This window comes from Podarcis cretensis (assembly GCF_951804945.1).
Source record: "Podarcis cretensis genome assembly, chromosome: 10".
Taxonomy (NCBI): domain Eukaryota; kingdom Metazoa; phylum Chordata; class Lepidosauria; order Squamata; family Lacertidae; genus Podarcis; species Podarcis cretensis.
In genome coordinates, this window is record NC_137179.1 from 28133050 (window position 1) to 28149507 (window position 16458).

The following is a 16458-nucleotide window of genomic DNA, read 5'->3' on the forward strand; positions in this document are numbered from 1 at the left end:
AAGCTGCATGGCCACACACACACACACACACACACACACACAGGAAAAGAATTGTCCCCAAGTAGGTTTGCTTAAATTGGATGGAGGCCTGAAATTCATCATTACAGGCACATGTACTAGGTAAAGTCAACATTTGAGAGGCAAATTCTATACATGAAAATGCATGTTGAAATGAAATCTCAAAAGCAGACTGTTAAGATCAAATCCTATGTGTCTCCAAAGAACTAAAGTGCCATTCATATCGATGGACTTCCTTCCTGCCATCTCATTCTCCCCCATTTCTTCAGTCAATTCAGAATAACTCTCTCTGTGTGTGTGTTTTTCCCCCAGCCTCTTCTTGCTATGCCAAAGTCTTCCCACTTAAGTCTCTGCAGCAGCACTTTCTTGCTTAGGACAAAGACTATGACTGAGTCTTAGCTTGTAAGACCCTCCACTTATCCTTTATGAACTACCATATCTGTAATACACAGTCTTCATCAGCGAAAAATAGCATGCTTTCCTCACCCCTCCATTAAACCCTCCACAAATCCTTTACACCTTCTATAAACCATTTCCTGGACTACCACTACCCCATCTCTTCTCTGTATCTGCTGCTAGTCACATTTAAGCTCCCCTTACCAAGCCTCATAACCCCATTTTCTCTCATTCATGCAACTACCTGCCCATACCCCCAACTTCTCCCTTGCACAAAACTGCCTGCCTGCCTTAACCTGAAGTCTTTAAAGAGGGACTCAGTTCAAGTCTTCATGCTGTACAGCCACATGTTGTTAGTGTTACTAATATTAGTAAATATTGCTTAAGAGTAAGACATTATGAAGAGACATTAATCAAGTTTTCTTTTAATGCGTGGCTCAGCTGTACAGTATGATTTTATGGAACATTTGTGCTTTGTTGCTGGACCTTTTAAAAAGGTAAAGGTAAAGGTACCCCTGCCCGTACGAGCCAGTCTTGCCAGACTCTAGGGTTGTGCGCTCATCTCACTCTAGAGGCCGGGAGCCAGCACTGTCCGAAGACACTTCCGGGTCACGTGGCCAGCGTGACAAACTGCATCTGGCGAGCCAGCGCAGCACACGGAAACGCCGTTTACCTTCCCGCTGGTAAGCGGTCCCTATTTATCTACTTGCACCCGGGGGTGCTTTTGAACTGCTAGGTTGGCAGGCGCTGGGACCGAACAACGGGAGCGCACCCTGCCGCGGGGATTCGAACCGCCGACCATGCGATCGGCAAGTCCTAGGCGCTGAGGTTTTACCCACAGCGCCACCCGCGTCCCCTTTTATTTTATTTTAATTGTTCTTGGAATATAATTTAACTTTTAAAAACACTAGCTTGTTCTAGGTCCCCATTGCAATCATGGGAAGGAAACTTCTTATTGCATCTTTTTATTTTATCATATTGATAAAATTGATCTACTTATTGCAATTTTACTGGACCAATGATATAATTAAGACAAATGATGTAAAATCAGCTTGAATATGATATCCCATGGAATGGAGAGACCTTCTTCTTTTCTAAAAGTTCCATCTCAACATTCACTGAAATGGCTTATACAGAACAGAAATTATAACAGCAAATCATGAAGCTTGAAACTACTGTCACTGAGTTAAACATCCTCTGTGTAAATAAAGAAGATACTGTGCAGGTTCTCAAGCTTGCATTATGCCAATAACCCAATAATTCCAGTAACTCAAAAGATTTCGGAAAAACTAAAAAGAATACTAACATTCCTGCAACCAACCTAGGGTTCATTCAATAAAAATATGCCATTTCACCTCACTTGTACTTTATGTTCTCTGGGATTAAAATGGCAACTACTACCTAATGAAGTGAACCGCAAAGCTGCAAAAGCCAGGTGCACGTTTTGTCCCATCTATTGCATAGTATCCATAGCTGTGCAGGGACAATTGTAATTTTCATTTTATACTTCTGCCTTTTATTGGAGTTACTGTATTTCGAAGAGGGGGGATGCAAGGAAGAGGGCAGTCTAAAACCAAAGAATGCAGATGTGTTAGAAGTATGGAACAGATTCATTATGAATGCAAATTCAGTATGATCACAATAGTATCTCCTCCCCATCTAGCTATTACAGGTGGAGAAGTTCATAGTAAATATTGCAAATTTTTCAGTTGTTCCACTTCTGCAGTGTACAAACCCTTTGGAAATGACTAATCTTCAAAGCTCTATTGGAGGGAAGGGGGGTCCTTCTCCCTGATTCACATGCAAGTTGCTTTTCCTATCTATGGTGCATTAAGATAATTCCAAAAATAGGCACCAAAATAGTCCCCTGCTACAGCAGAGTGGAGAATTGCTCTATTGCATCTCCCTAAATAGGGAAATGACATGACACTAAGCCTCCCACAGTAGCTCTGTTTTAATTCTTTGTTAATCCCATTGTGCTGCTCACTAGTAGCTAAGAGAGAATCTTACAGTGAACAGCAGATCAAAGTAAGCTTTGGTACACATTCGCAGCAATCATCCCTTTTCTTTCCTTTTTCAAAAATCAGGCTGCAGAGCTACCAATGCATGTGATATTCAGGCATGCTCAGATTTAGCCATTTCCGTCTTTGGCAACAGTGACGGCTGAGCAGCTTGCCTCAAAATGTGCCCAGCGCGCTCCTTTCCCATGATATTTTTCTACTGACATTTCAGATAATCAGTTGTGTTCGGCAGGATTGTGAACATGAGGACAAGATGCAGTTTGAAAAGAAGGAAAGGTTTTCCCCATTTCAGTCTCTTTAACTTGCATTTCTTGTAAAGGAATAAAACAGAGCGGAATCAGGGTGGGAAAAGGGAATGGTGTAACATTTATTAATCAAATTTGAGAAAGAAAATGAAAACTAAGCATGCCGACATTTGGAACTAAAAACAACCAGCAAAATCACCACGTTCAGACTGATATTGGCTAGTTCTATCTATCCCAGCATTCTCTTGGGACAGCAGTTTGCCCTAGACTCTACCACAAGCTTGGTGAAGTACACAGCCTCAATAACTAGAGCGTGCAGCCACAAAGACCTGCTATTACGGAAACAGTCAGTCACCACTGGAGTTAACTTTGCATACCTTAAACAAGTCCCATATACACCCAAAAATAAATAAATAAATAAATAAATAAATAAATAAATAAATCCCCACCCTAACCCCAACCCACACCACAAATGTTAATAATTATAACAAGCAATAACCCATCTGTTATATCAGAGAAGGGAACAGAGACTCCACTGAGAGATTTAGAGCGAGATCTTAACATTTCTTCAGCTGACTGCACAACAAATGGAGGGGAAAGGAAAAATAATTCATTGGAAAAATGAAGTTTAAAAGGTTGATGTGTATTTTCTGGTAAGCATGCACTTGTGTAGAGGTGAAATTGTTAATACAAAATGACAGGTGTGTACGTGTGAATGACTGCATCAGTGTTGATGCAAAAGACTGCAAATCCTTACTATGGGTGTGTTGAATGAAGTCAAGAGCTGGGATTAAATGAATCTCTAACATGCTCCTCAATGAAAAGGAAGGAGCACGTACAAGTAGCTGTTTGTGTTGATGGTGCTTGCTTGAAATTTAGCAGGTCATAATGCAACAAGGGGGAAAAAATGTAATGAACTTATTTCTCCAGACCATAGGAATGTTTTAGATGTGTGTCTGTGAAACAGACGTGTAAAATCCTGGTGCAAGATTCTTCATGCAGCAGGACTTTCTGGACTTTTGAACTACTCTGAATTTATCTGAAATTCCTTAGAGCACGCATAGGGGACCCTGCAAAACATCACCCTCCTACAATTATGGCATGTCCACGGCTCTCCCAGAAGAGGCCTGCTAACTAGATCACATAGGATTATCCTGTTCTTCCCACCTCCTACCCTCAAGTATTATTTTACACTTCTCTGCAGCTACTCACAAATAACCCTAATCATCACAGGGCAGCCTTAAAAGCAATATTGAGTGTTCTTGTCAACCAGTGAAAGGGACAGATCATGACCAGCTGTTCTATATTTCTCTGCAGCTGGGCAGTAATGAGCATATGCTTAAAATTATTTAATCTCAATTTCTAGGTAATTTGTGCCAAATCCTCCAAATTTCAATTAGGTAAAGGACACTGACCGCATTGTCATCACCTTCAAAACCAATTGAGTTTAACTGTGAGCATGCGATGCCAGGTTCCTTTCTGCCATAAACAAAGCCTCTATTGTAAAGAGGAAGCAAGGCAGGGGAGAGAAGCAATGTGGTAGTGGCTGCTTAATGAGCAAATGTACAGTAAAGGAAAGGCTCTTCACATTGTATGGCTATCTGCTTCAGCATGAGGTCATATAAATGAGAGCAGAAAGGACAGGTGCTGATTTAGCAAAGTGGGAAGCTGTCTTTAATTATGCTTTCCCATCCCATGTATACATAAGGAGCCCTACAAACTTGGGTTGTAGGGTTCTCATCTATCAGTCACATGGGATATCCTGAGCAATGTGGCAGAAATACACCAAGCTCAATTATTCTGCTTTCTGGAGGGCAACTGAAAAAGCAGGACTATAAACTACAGCTCAGCAACCAAAGGCATAACGAAACATCTCTCTGGATTTTTGAGTACCCCCCACAAAACAGCTGTGGTTTCAGTACCTTTTTAAAGCAATACAAACACTAGTTCAGCCAAACCAAAGTTTCAGTGAATACTGAAACTATTATAGGGGCTTTTGGGTACAGGCATAACTTTGCTATGTTAACTTTTTACACCTCTTCACTTTACAAGAAAATAATGCAATCGTTTATTTTATCAATATGCAAAGAAGCTTTTAAGTTGAAGAATTGTCTGATATGAACACAAGGACCATGCTTTTACACACACATACTTCTTGTGATTATTTTTGTAGTGTGAACCCTTAAGGCCTAGTATAAACTACATGGCTCCAGAGTTGATCACACACTGATATTCATGACATTGTAGAGAAACACACACAAACCACAACCATGATCCAAAATATGATTTCTGCTCCTCTCTCCTCTTGTCATGTCTTACTGTACCCTCAAGACAATGATGCTATAAGAATTTTGCAGATACTGGTGCTTTAAGGTTTTGGCATACTTGAGACCATCTTCTAGTTCTTTTTTGTTTTCAAATAATAGTCATAGATTCCTTGCAATGTCAAAGCTGCACATAATACATTCTTTCTTCCATGTGCACAGTCATGACCATTCCAGAGTTATGTGCCCATGTGGAAAAAATATATAATGTGTGAACTGGAGGTCACACCATCAGCATACGACAGCAGCAATTCCTATGAATGTAGCAGCAGTGGGTGGGGCAACCTATTGCGACCACAGGAATTGCCTATGAGCTGTCAGGGCATAACTTGGGAAAGCTGAGACTGCTTTTGTGGAGAAAAACACTGAGTGTAAACTAGCTTAAGCCATGTTCAGATACAGCGTTTCACCTCCTCTGGGACACTTAATCCCATTTATAAGTTTTTAGGGAGTTTCAGAAATGTATTTACAGCTGGGTAGTGGTGGTATCTTTCCTGACAAACCAGAGCCATAGCATCAAAATCTTAAGATGACAACAATACTCTGTAACACAACATAAATGTGAGACTAAGTGAACTAGAGACAATTACTCAGAGTAAGCAGCAAAGGACATTTACTGGAATTCTATTATGTGAACCAGCTTCTTGTCTCTAGGGCACCATCAGGACACCACTTATGCAGTTGACAGTTGCCAAATCTCAGAAAATAACTCCAGCCAATTGTTTTGATCTTTCTTTCTTTCTTTCTTTCTTTCTTTCTTTCTTTCTTTCTTTCTTTCTTTCTCTCTCTCTCTCTCTCTCTCTCTCTCTCTTTCTCTCTCTCTCTCTCTTTCTCTCTCCTTCCTTCCTTCCTTCCTTCCTTCCTTCCCTCCCTCCTTCTTTCCCTCCTTCTTTCTATCTTTCTGACCCTCAAATTCCAAGTGTCTACTTCCAAACTAAGTAACAGATAATAGAATGGGATCTAACCAATGCCCAGGTTTTCTTGCAAAACAGTCAGTAGGTATGCCCTGTATGAAGCATGATTATAGAACAGGGGAAAAAAAGAATAAAAATGTGCTTCTGGCTGTGTATGGGTGACAAATCAAGGAACTTGCCTCGTTGCTAGCCTTCTACTTTGGTCTAGGATAGTTCCCCTATTTGTTATGAATGTATGGTTTGTGCAGCACTGAGATGTACTGGAGTTTTGATCACATGCTCACAAATGTATGTTGGCCTTAAAAAAAAAAAGACTCTGTTCCCATCTCTAATTTGATGTTGGAACTGTTAGTATTAATTCAAGGTTGTTGTTTTTTCACTGCAATCCACAATCTGATTGGTTGGCAGGTCACACTGGCACTCCTACCTGAGGTATTTTAGCGCTAATGATTGGTTCCTGTAAGACTATTCTATAACAGAACACAGGAAGAGCAGTTCAAAAACACAGCTGTGGAAGGAAACAATCACACAAAAAGCCCAAAGGGCTTACCAGCCTTTTCTTTCCAGAGGATGCAAGCACGCTTTTCATATATACGGTTGGTCTTTTAAGTCAGCTGCTCTAGCAAAGTAAACCAATGCTAATGGAAGCTGTTAGTTCTTAAACCTATCTTCTGCACCCTGGGGCTAGTTACCTGCATTTTTAATGCCAGAAAGCAATAAACCTTGTGGGACAGCCTTTATCATGAAAACAAAGTAGCTAAGCAGGATGATTGCCTCAGAAGAAAAAAAGGGAGAGGAGAACAGAAAAAAGGACAGTAAAATTTGGGAACAGAATGAGAAGCCAGTTTTCTCTATTTGCTCTTCTCTGCCTTTGTTATCATTCCCTCTCTTCCTTCTTCAGTTTGTTGCCACCATCTAAACTTCACGGAGGTGACTTTGCAGTCCAGTAGGTTTCCTTCACTACCTTCCTAGAACAGCTACACAACACTGATACCCTCGTCATTCCCCTTACAAGAGCTATTTTCCCAGAGGCAGGAAAATGAATAGCTAGCAAGTTGTTACAAGTAAACAGCACTCGTTTTGATTCATGCCAATTAAGACAGCAGAAAGCAGATTGCTCAGAAGATATGACTGAGATGTAGCCATACATTTCAGTTCAGCTGGCAATGAAAAGCAATGGGAAAAGCTTGGTTAATCTACCTTGAGAGACTTCATTTACTCTACTTCTGTTCTCTTCCTCAACCCCACAAAAGTATGGAATCTACATTGTCTATAGCTAAATGACCCATCAATGCCATTTCAGGCCTCAGGGATATTTCAGTGCCAAGGGTACAATGCAATAAAAAGAGGTGTGCAGATTCTATATACTACTAAAATAGCTGCCTGCCAAAAACAAGTCAGGTGGGGGGGGGGGGAACCTTTCAACAAGAGTGGGGAAATTACCACACCTGACACCTTTCTTGTCATTCGCATCTCTGGCTGTGCAAGTGATGATGCTAAGCAAAAGATGCTATTCATTTGCTTGTCTCCTCACTGCATGACTAGTATCCAGCTGTCTCCTCTGTATGTGACAGCAATTTAGGAGTGCTAGTGGAAACCCAGGGTCATCCTTTTGAATTTCTACACAAATTACATATAACAGAATCTGGCCAAGGTAGGAAGCAATGCATACATAAGATCCACAAGTAAGTGATGCCTGCATTGAGCTGAAATATCACCATCAAAATAGGATTTTCTATGTTTAGCCAAAGTGTATCACACTTGCTGTAGCTAGCCTACACAGGGCAAATGCCACCTTATGAAGTTGACCAGAAGCAACTGAAGGCTGCCCCATCCATCACCAAGGGATACATTTAAACAATGACATGATTTTTAAAATGAGGCTATTTTCTTTAGTAGGAAAAATACGACATTTTCCTGTCCTAAATACAAGGTCTCCGTGACATCAAAGCTGTACATCTGCGGCCACTATTCAAATTAATACAAATTGGGTGATACTGGGCTACGTTTTATTGTCAGCAGATGCATATGGGGAGATTATTTTAACCTCTCTTATAAAGTGAGTGAGAGAGAAAGTACGCTCCTAGTTAATCTGCTTATGAGCCAGTTATCTTTGAGCTTTGCCTGAGATGGACATGTAAATCAGAATCCACGAAATTCTGTGGATCAGGCTGGCTTCTTGAATCACATGGGAATGCAAGACATCACATAGGTAATGAAAAGTTTCAAGAGGTACAGTAGGATGACAACCTTTTACCTAACACTTTTGCTCAGGAGAACTACAGAGAACTAACTATGGGCCAGAATGTACCATTATATTCAGGGAATGAAGGAGCAATGTGCTACCTTTAAGTTACCCTGATACTGGTCAAGGGAAAACATTTTCGAAGAAGGCTTAGCATTCACATTTCTACACTGCGTAGGCTTTGTAATCCTTGAGGTTTCTAGGCTCCCTACATCAATAAAACCTTCGAAAGGTCCCAAGAGGGGAATGTAAAGAAGTGATGGAAAGGAAAGATCTGAGGCCAAATCAATCCTGTTATCTATTCATTTTTTATTTTAGGGTTGAAATTACGCCAATCGTAGATGCACAGTTTTAATTTGGTAATCATCTCTCAGGTTGATTAGCAGCATATACCGTACCTGTGTGAAGAGGACACTCAACCTTGTAAATTGACCCTGGCAACAGTTAGAAAACCTAGAGGCACAGCAGGTCTTGCGCCCAGGGGCAAGTGCAGTGACAGAGAAGCATGCTTGCATTCTTAAATATATAAATGTATATATCCACAAGGAAGAAGAAAATCAAAGTAAATTATATCTGAAAAACGAACTAAAAACATCAACAACAACAACAATAACAAAACAAACAAACAAAAAAAAAGGCTGGCTTATCAGGGGGGTTGGGGATGAAAAGGTTCCGGTGTGTGTACTTACATAGAGGTCAGCACCGTAAAATCCGTCCTGGTAAACCACACTGCAGAAAATCCACACAAAAACAAAACAAAAACAAAAAAACAAAACAAAAAGAACAGAAAACACATTCCGGTTATTGAGGACGGCAGCATGCACATGCATTTTACACAGGCAGGTGATGTATGAAACCATAACCTGGGCTTTCGGGCAGGAGCAAATCAGCAAGAGATTGTGTGCGCGCACGCACGCTAGACAGCTCCATGTCATCCTCCACAGCATGCAGGCGGGCAGGGCAGAAGGGGAGACAGTATGCAAAGGGGGGATGGGGAAAGAACAATCCTTGTATCGTCATACAAAATAGTGTGTTGTATTTCTTTTCTTTTTAAAGGACCCAGTGCCCTGAAGATGAGAAACACGACTTGAGAAACCTTGCTTCTAGCTGGTAACCTGGACCAGGGTTTTAGTTAACCCTCTAAAACACATGGACAAACTGGCTTCATAACTGGCTTCATGTAATGGGCTTCAGATAGTACCAACAAGTTCTTTAGGAGGAGTTCATCAAGGGCTGGAGTCCACCTAGGTCAGAAGCACACCAAAAGTTGCGTATAATTATGCATCTTGCACTCTTGTGCGATCACTTTCTGATATCCATACATCACCTGTTATATACCCTGTACATTAGACATGCGAAAAGATTTGGCTGATCACACAAGCATGCAAAGTACTTTAAAAGTACTGATTTAACACCTTAGGGCAGGGGGGGAAATCCAAATAAATAAACTCTTGATCCAGGCAGGCACAGCTACATGTAACCAAGAAAGAAATACCCACAATGCATTGCTTTCAAAAGCGGAGATAATTAGGTGGCTGATCTATGGTCCAAAAAATAAGGGGAATCCCTGATAGTAACGACACATTCCAGAGCAGAGAGCAGCACCTGGAGAGTTTAGGTGAACAGAAGTTCTCATCTAACAGCCACTAATTAGTTTCTCCCAGCACCTCCAGAAGCGAAAAACTGGAGACGTGAAAGCCCCAACACCTACTGCAATGTTTCGTAGTATAAAGCACTTTGCTTTGGTAGGGCAGGGGACCAGGGGAGGACAAGGAAGGAAAAGAGGGTTTGTCACAGCCCTGGTTATGAATGCATGCTTTAGCATTGCACAGCTTTCTCCTGCTTTGTTCCTTTGGATAAGCTGTATGCTAAATCACTCATATTAAAAAGCATTAGTTCTCCATATATGAGATCCTTGGGTGCATGTCTCTGGCTTACCAGTTAATGTTATCACAGGCTAGGAGGAAGGAGGCAGGGTTACTTGTAATTTTTTCCATATGCCGACTGGAGTACAAAATGATGCCAAGATTCTCCCACTCTGATCACAACATACCCACCTACAGGAAGTTACAAACAACAAGGCCAGTATAGCTTGACTGTAAGTCTGCCTTATGATCATGAGGCTTCTACAGTGATGAAAGTTTAAGTGATCAGGTGGTATCCAGTCTCATTATGGTCATAATCCATTCCCTATGGACAAAGTGGCACTTTGATCTACAAAAACACAGCTGATGTGGACAAACAGGCTTGATGACACTAACTTAACAAAGAAAGTAACACTGATTTGGCAGCGAGAAGAAGGCCACTACAAGGAAGAAAATCAGGGGCCTTTCACTGCTGGGTTGAGTTTATCAGCTCCATCTTGTTAACAAAGTATGTTTATGATTATTTCAACGACACCTTGTATAAGAATAAGTTGCCGAGAATCTAGTGGTTTGCTAAATTTCAACAGTTTACCAGATGGATAAAAACACTCAGCTCTTATAAAGGTTCATTTTAAAACACTTGGGGGAGGGGATAAAAGTTATGTACTATCTAGCAGCAAGTGATTATGCCCTCAGAAAAAGAAACTTATTTGCTTCACTAGCAAAGCTGTCTCTCCCTCCCTGGCCTAGTATACTGAGACAAACTGTACCATCAAAAATTCTCTTTTCTCTACCAGAAGGAACCAAAACTCTTTCTTTGTCATCTGATGTACAGGAGTTTCCCGATGACAACCATGACAGAAGTTAAGTTATTGGTCAATTTTACAAAATTAACTAGTACAGTTATGGGCAGTTTGAGGGAGCAGCTTGCTTACTATTGTCTTTCCCCATCTAGTGTATAATTTAACATCACTTGAATAGATACAGTTCTATCTATCTATATTCTGAGACCCATTTTGGATTGGAACTCTGACACTACGCTGGATTTAAATGTTCAATTTAAATCTTATTGAGATCTTGAATATGTTCTCCCATGTTCTATCAGGGACAGCATCTTTTCTAGGAACACTCTAGCCGTTACTATCAGGGATAACAACAAGCATAGCAAACCACCTACACATGAATCAGTGCAAGAGGGATACTACAGGATTAATTCATGGGGGAAATATCAGAGGACTGCTCTAGAAATTCTTCCTGTACAGATCAAGAAGGATGCTCCACACAGGTACTTGCTACTAATGAGAGTGGAACAGTAAGCAAGTTATAATTATACCATCTCCTATTGTAAAAGAAATGAAAATCTGGCAACTGCATATTGCTTCTCTTAACTCATTTTAAATTCCGGGCACAGCAATCCAATCTTGTTAGTTATTAAGATGTTCCAACTGAACTACCATGACCCAGAGCATTCCTATATATCACTATGACAGCAGACCAGGAATGGAGAACTTTTTTCTGCTGAGGTCCATGTTTCCTCAGTTATAATCTATGCTAGTAGCAGGCAGTGCCAAAGCCAAGGTCAAAAGAAGGCAGACTCCCCACTTTTCCTACTTCCATTCCCAGTGTTTCCCTTCCGTGCCACTGGCCAAGTTACATGCATTTTATTCAGCTGCAATTGCCCACCTCTGCAGCAGGCGATTTGGTATATAACTGCTCCCAGTCAGAGGAAGAGAGGAACAGGCTCTAACTTGCCCTGTCTAGGTGGTTTCTCTTCCTGCTGAAGTTTCCTATGAGAAGGATTTTAATCTGTGAAAGATGCTTGGAGAACAGCATTACAGACAAAGCAGCCTCCTCGGGGTGCAAAGTGAAATCTTACAACAAAAATGTCTGAGCTTCTGGCATCCTGTCAAGGCTAAAAAAACCAACAACTTTTATTTCAAAGGTGCGGGCTGCTTTACTTTTTAAATAATAGATAATGGTTGCTACAGATTCATTATCACACTATGGCATATCACACTATGGGATATTATCACACTATGGGAAATAACCAAAGGCCAAGGAAGTAAGGCCACACATTAAGACACACTTTGTATCAATGCTTTTCGTTTTGCTTTTTAAAAACTGGACTTTATACACTTTTCAGCCCTTCCTTTATCCTATCTTAAAAATAAGATTTGATAGATCTCTATTTTAACTCTTCTCAAAATGTCTCCAACCAAGAAAGCAAATCCATTGTGGGTAACTGAATGTCTCTTCTGTGTCCCGTTTCCAGGAAGAATACCATGAAACTGAGAAGCAATGCTTGCCACTCCTGGATAACAACGATACTGGACTTTTAGAGTGCAGAAGCTGCCTCACTCCAGACTCTACACCCTTTCCTTAACTCTTATAGGCATATTACTTTACCAATGCAGCCAAACTGCTACCACATGATAGCAGAATTGACACGTTAAGATAAACAGCTGCCCTTCACTGATGCACCCCCAAAAGACGGTTAAAGTTTTTCCCAGTCACATATGTTAAGATTTTGGACTTCCCTTTCCAGAGGCAATTGGGTGCAGAGTGCTCTGGTGTTGGCATATCCTGACTCTCACCATCCATCATGTCTCATTTTCCCCCCTCTTTATGGGTTCAGCAGAACTCCCAGGTTCTGCGGAGAACTGCGTGTTGATTTCCAACCCTTACCCTGGGTAAGCTGGGATGGCTGTTGGAGGTACTGCTCTCACTGCGCCATACACTGTCCGCCCTCGGCCCCTCAGATGAGCTCCCCTGAATGCGGCTGCTGTGGTGGCTGCAGTTGGGTAAGGGAAGCCGGGAACTGTGAAGACAGACAGACAAGGAAAGATATGAGAAGGATCACTACGTCCGCCCAGTTAACCACAGCCATCTTTGACTAGAACGATACGCAACTCCAGAGTTGGAGAAATGTTTCGCACCTGTCCTGCAAAGGAGCATGCTTTGAGCCCCAATGACATTGCATACCTCTTGCTACATCATGGCCTTGAAGGGGAGGCAGGGTTGCAGAGAGGCCTGGCATGCAAGGGATTAATGCTGTGTCATGCCTCATTCATCACAAACTGCAAACTGTTTTCCTCCTCCTCCACCCCATTTTAATAATGCCATGCAGTCTGGTTAGAAACAGTCCGAGAAGCACAGAGAGTTGCCACTTATACAGGCAGGTGACTCTTCCACATACTGGGGGCAGGCGGGCGGGCGGGCTGGCTTTAAAAGTCTGTTGTTATTATGAGCCTCTTAAACTGGTGGGCTGACAACGAGATTTTGTATGTGTGCATGTTTGTGTGTGTGTATTCTTCCCACACTCAATTTAAGTACAGAGAGGACCTAAGAATCTCCTGTAATGCAGCCAAAATTGATAGCGATGTGCCAGTTTACCAAGAGCCCACCTTCCGGCATAGGTGACCATTAAGTGGTTTCGTATATATTGGGCCCTGTTTTATTACACTTCATGCTGGAGTAAACTGGCTCAGGGCAAAACATGTCTAAACCTCAGAAGGCAGCTGGGAACACAAGGCGATGACAGATGATACCCAGAAGGCGCCAGTCAGTCACAAGGCACAAATCCAACCCAAGGTGCTTCCAGGCGCATGCCACAAGGGGGCCTGCGATGGACTCGCAGTTTAGTAGCTTGAATAATATGTACTTTGGAGTGCGGCCTGTTTCACTTCTTCAGTTCTAAAGCAATTGGTTCCTTCATGTACATTTCCTCCCTTATGATTTACAGCACTCTTGTAACTTGGGGCAAGCCCAGCCACAAGCAGGCTTGCAGGCGTGCTGCAAGATGGAAAGGGTCAAGACCACTGCCCAGAGAAGTGCTGTCACTTTCTAACAAAGCCCATCCTTTCAAGTACATATTATACAGACTGAAAATAAGAGGGCTAACAGATCACTGTTTACTCAAGCACAGTAACAATACAGGGGCCAATAGGGGCTACTTACTGATTAAAGGAATGTAAGTGTTAATACCCCCCCTTCCTGACAGGGGCACTGCAGCGTCATTGCCCAGCGAGACATCTGCTTGAAAACTGGATGCTAATTTAGTTTTAAAAAGAATAAAAAATGTAAAAAGGTTATAAAGAAACAGCAGTTTGAGAACACAAACAAACACCACTGCAGTTAAATAGCAGAAAGAGACGCATCAACGTTTTCTACCTGCATATAATTCAGGGCCATACACTGCTCCAACCACAGGGCTCAGCTTCCAACCTGAAAGAATAAAGACAGAATGAGCATCAAGATCTACCCCAGGGGAAGAGCAAACAGCTTAATATATGCAGTGTAGCTTCTGGTGCATATCCCCCCCTTGTTTCCATGCAGATTGCTGCTGTGTATAAAGGCAGGCTAGGTTTTCCCAAATCCTCACGTTCTGGACATAGATGGAAGAAGCAGAAAATCAACTGATTCCTTCTGGTAAAAAATTATGTGCAATTACTTCCTGCAGTTCAAGTATGAGTCTTTATTCTTTTTAAGGTAATGGTTGGAGTAAGGAAGCAAATGAAAAAGATGAAGGCTAAAGCGAATACTACAAGCTGTTTTACAATAAGAACAAAACAAACGATTTGTGAAATTAAGGCCTGAGATCTCTGAACACCTGGTGGTGAGCTCCCAGTGTTAAGTGTGATGATGAACATTTGAAAGAACAAGAGAAATGCCTGTCCTAATAGATCTGGCTCACAGTGCAGTTGTGGGAGCTAGGATTTGGTGCAGATGCACCACATATTGACTTAACTGGAAAGGGCCACCTCCAAAACTAGGCATATAAACTATGGGGTGTCAGTTTATGATTGCTGCTGCCATGCAGTATATGTTGGTTAGAATCATACAAGTTTCTGAACTTCTGCACTATAATTCCTTGTGCTAAACTAGAGACCCTATTGCCTCAGAGCTCCTCTACCAAAAGGAAGTACCACTGTACCTACCTAAAGGGTAGATTTGCTTTCCCAGTGTAGCATCACTGGGCTGGGCTTACTTGTGCCTCTAGTGGACTTGTTTCAGTGGCTCAAAGGTGGGTGGGGTCATTCCATACCAAGTGATCCAACTTTTTTAGCTCATGTCATCAAATCTTCTTAATATTTTGTACAATTGTTGAATGATCAGAACTAAGTTTAAATATGTATTTTGTTGTACTTCATGAAATGAAATGTATAAACAAGAATTCTTTCAAAGCGTTAGCTTGCTATTGCATGATAGAATTATCACTTGGTTTTAGATCACATTGTTAAGAGAAAAGCCTGACTTACAGACACCTTTTAATTGAATAACTTTCTAAAGAAATGCCTGAAGCAATTGATATTGTAGTTGGAAGTCTTGTTTATTCAGTCATATTTTACTCCAAGAAGACCCATTTATACTAAATAAAACCCAATAATGCAGACATGTGTGTACAAATTTTTTTATGTGATCACACTGAGATCCCAATATGAAATTTTGTAGCTCTAATTTTTGAAATTTCAAACCATCATAGATAAAAAATTAAAATTTAGATTTAAACTTAGTTTTGATCATTCAACAAGTGTGCAAAATATTAATAGGATGGCATGAAGTAAAAAAGTTGGATCACTTCAGATGGAATGACGCAGTGATTGAGAGCTGAGAGTGCCTTATGAAGATTATAGGAAGGAAAGCAATAAACAACTGGAGGACACTGGAGAAATGCTCCACAAAGGAAGTGTTTTACCAGTGGGTAAGTGGCCAGAATGAGCCTATCTAGACATGTCAGAATAGAAGAGATGGTTGCTACTTGTCATTTAAGCGTATTAGGTTTAAGCCCTTGTTGAAGGCCTTCCTGTAGGAACGCCAATAAGTCAGGGATTGGAGGTGGCTTCTGCTGGAACTTGTTTGCACCTGGTCCACTTAAGAAAGGCCCTCGATGTCACCTGGTAGCTGTGGATTGTAGACAGGTGTCTGGAGTGCAGAACTGTGAAGATGAATGCTGGTGAGAGACACTCGTTCTCCATATGTACACCAGTTGCCCTTCGCAATGCAGGCTGGCATCCAATGTAATGGTTGTATTTGGGGGATTTCTGAAGGGTATTCCTTTTCGGAGGGTAACACTCCTTGTCCACCAGTACATGGTCTCCCTTAGGCATGGACGAATTGAAATGCAGAGGTGCTTGCTGTGGAAGGAACCACTGGAGTGGTCTCACATGAAGCTTGGCCTATGGCAGTGGTTTTCAACCGGTGTGCTGTGGCACCCTGGGGTGCCTTGAATGATAGTCAGGGGTGCCCCTCTTTCCTTCTTTTCTTCCTTCCTTCCCTCCCTCCCTCCCTCCCTCAATGCCCTCTTGCGTCTCTGCCTCCCAAATGCTTGTGCAGCTGTTGCAGCAGTCCTGGCTTCAAGCTCCCCAGGCAAATGGTGCCTCTAGGGCTGGCCAGGGGTTGATGGTTGTCAGGAGCTGAGGCAGCCTCAGAG

The 16458-nt window shown here is 41.7% G+C and overlaps 1 protein-coding gene across 23 annotated transcripts in view; it reads right to left on the reverse strand.

Annotated features, from left to right (window-relative positions):
• The window catches only part of RBFOX2 (RNA binding fox-1 homolog 2), a gene marked incomplete at its 5' end in the record, with an annotated part of 178542 nt that overhangs the window by 7853 nt on the left and 154231 nt on the right, over positions 1–16458 (reverse strand). For 8 of the 23 annotated variants that reach the window (XM_079992849.1, XM_079992845.1, XM_079992850.1 and 5 more), the window contains 4 exons: positions 6346–6388; positions 12714–12846; positions 13986–14078; positions 14199–14252. In XM_079992849.1, coding sequence (XP_079848975.1) covers positions 6346–6388; positions 12714–12846; positions 13986–14078; positions 14199–14252 — 323 coding nt within the window. The other 15 variants (XM_079992835.1, XM_079992846.1, XM_079992833.1 and 12 more) reach the window with 9 other exon arrangements.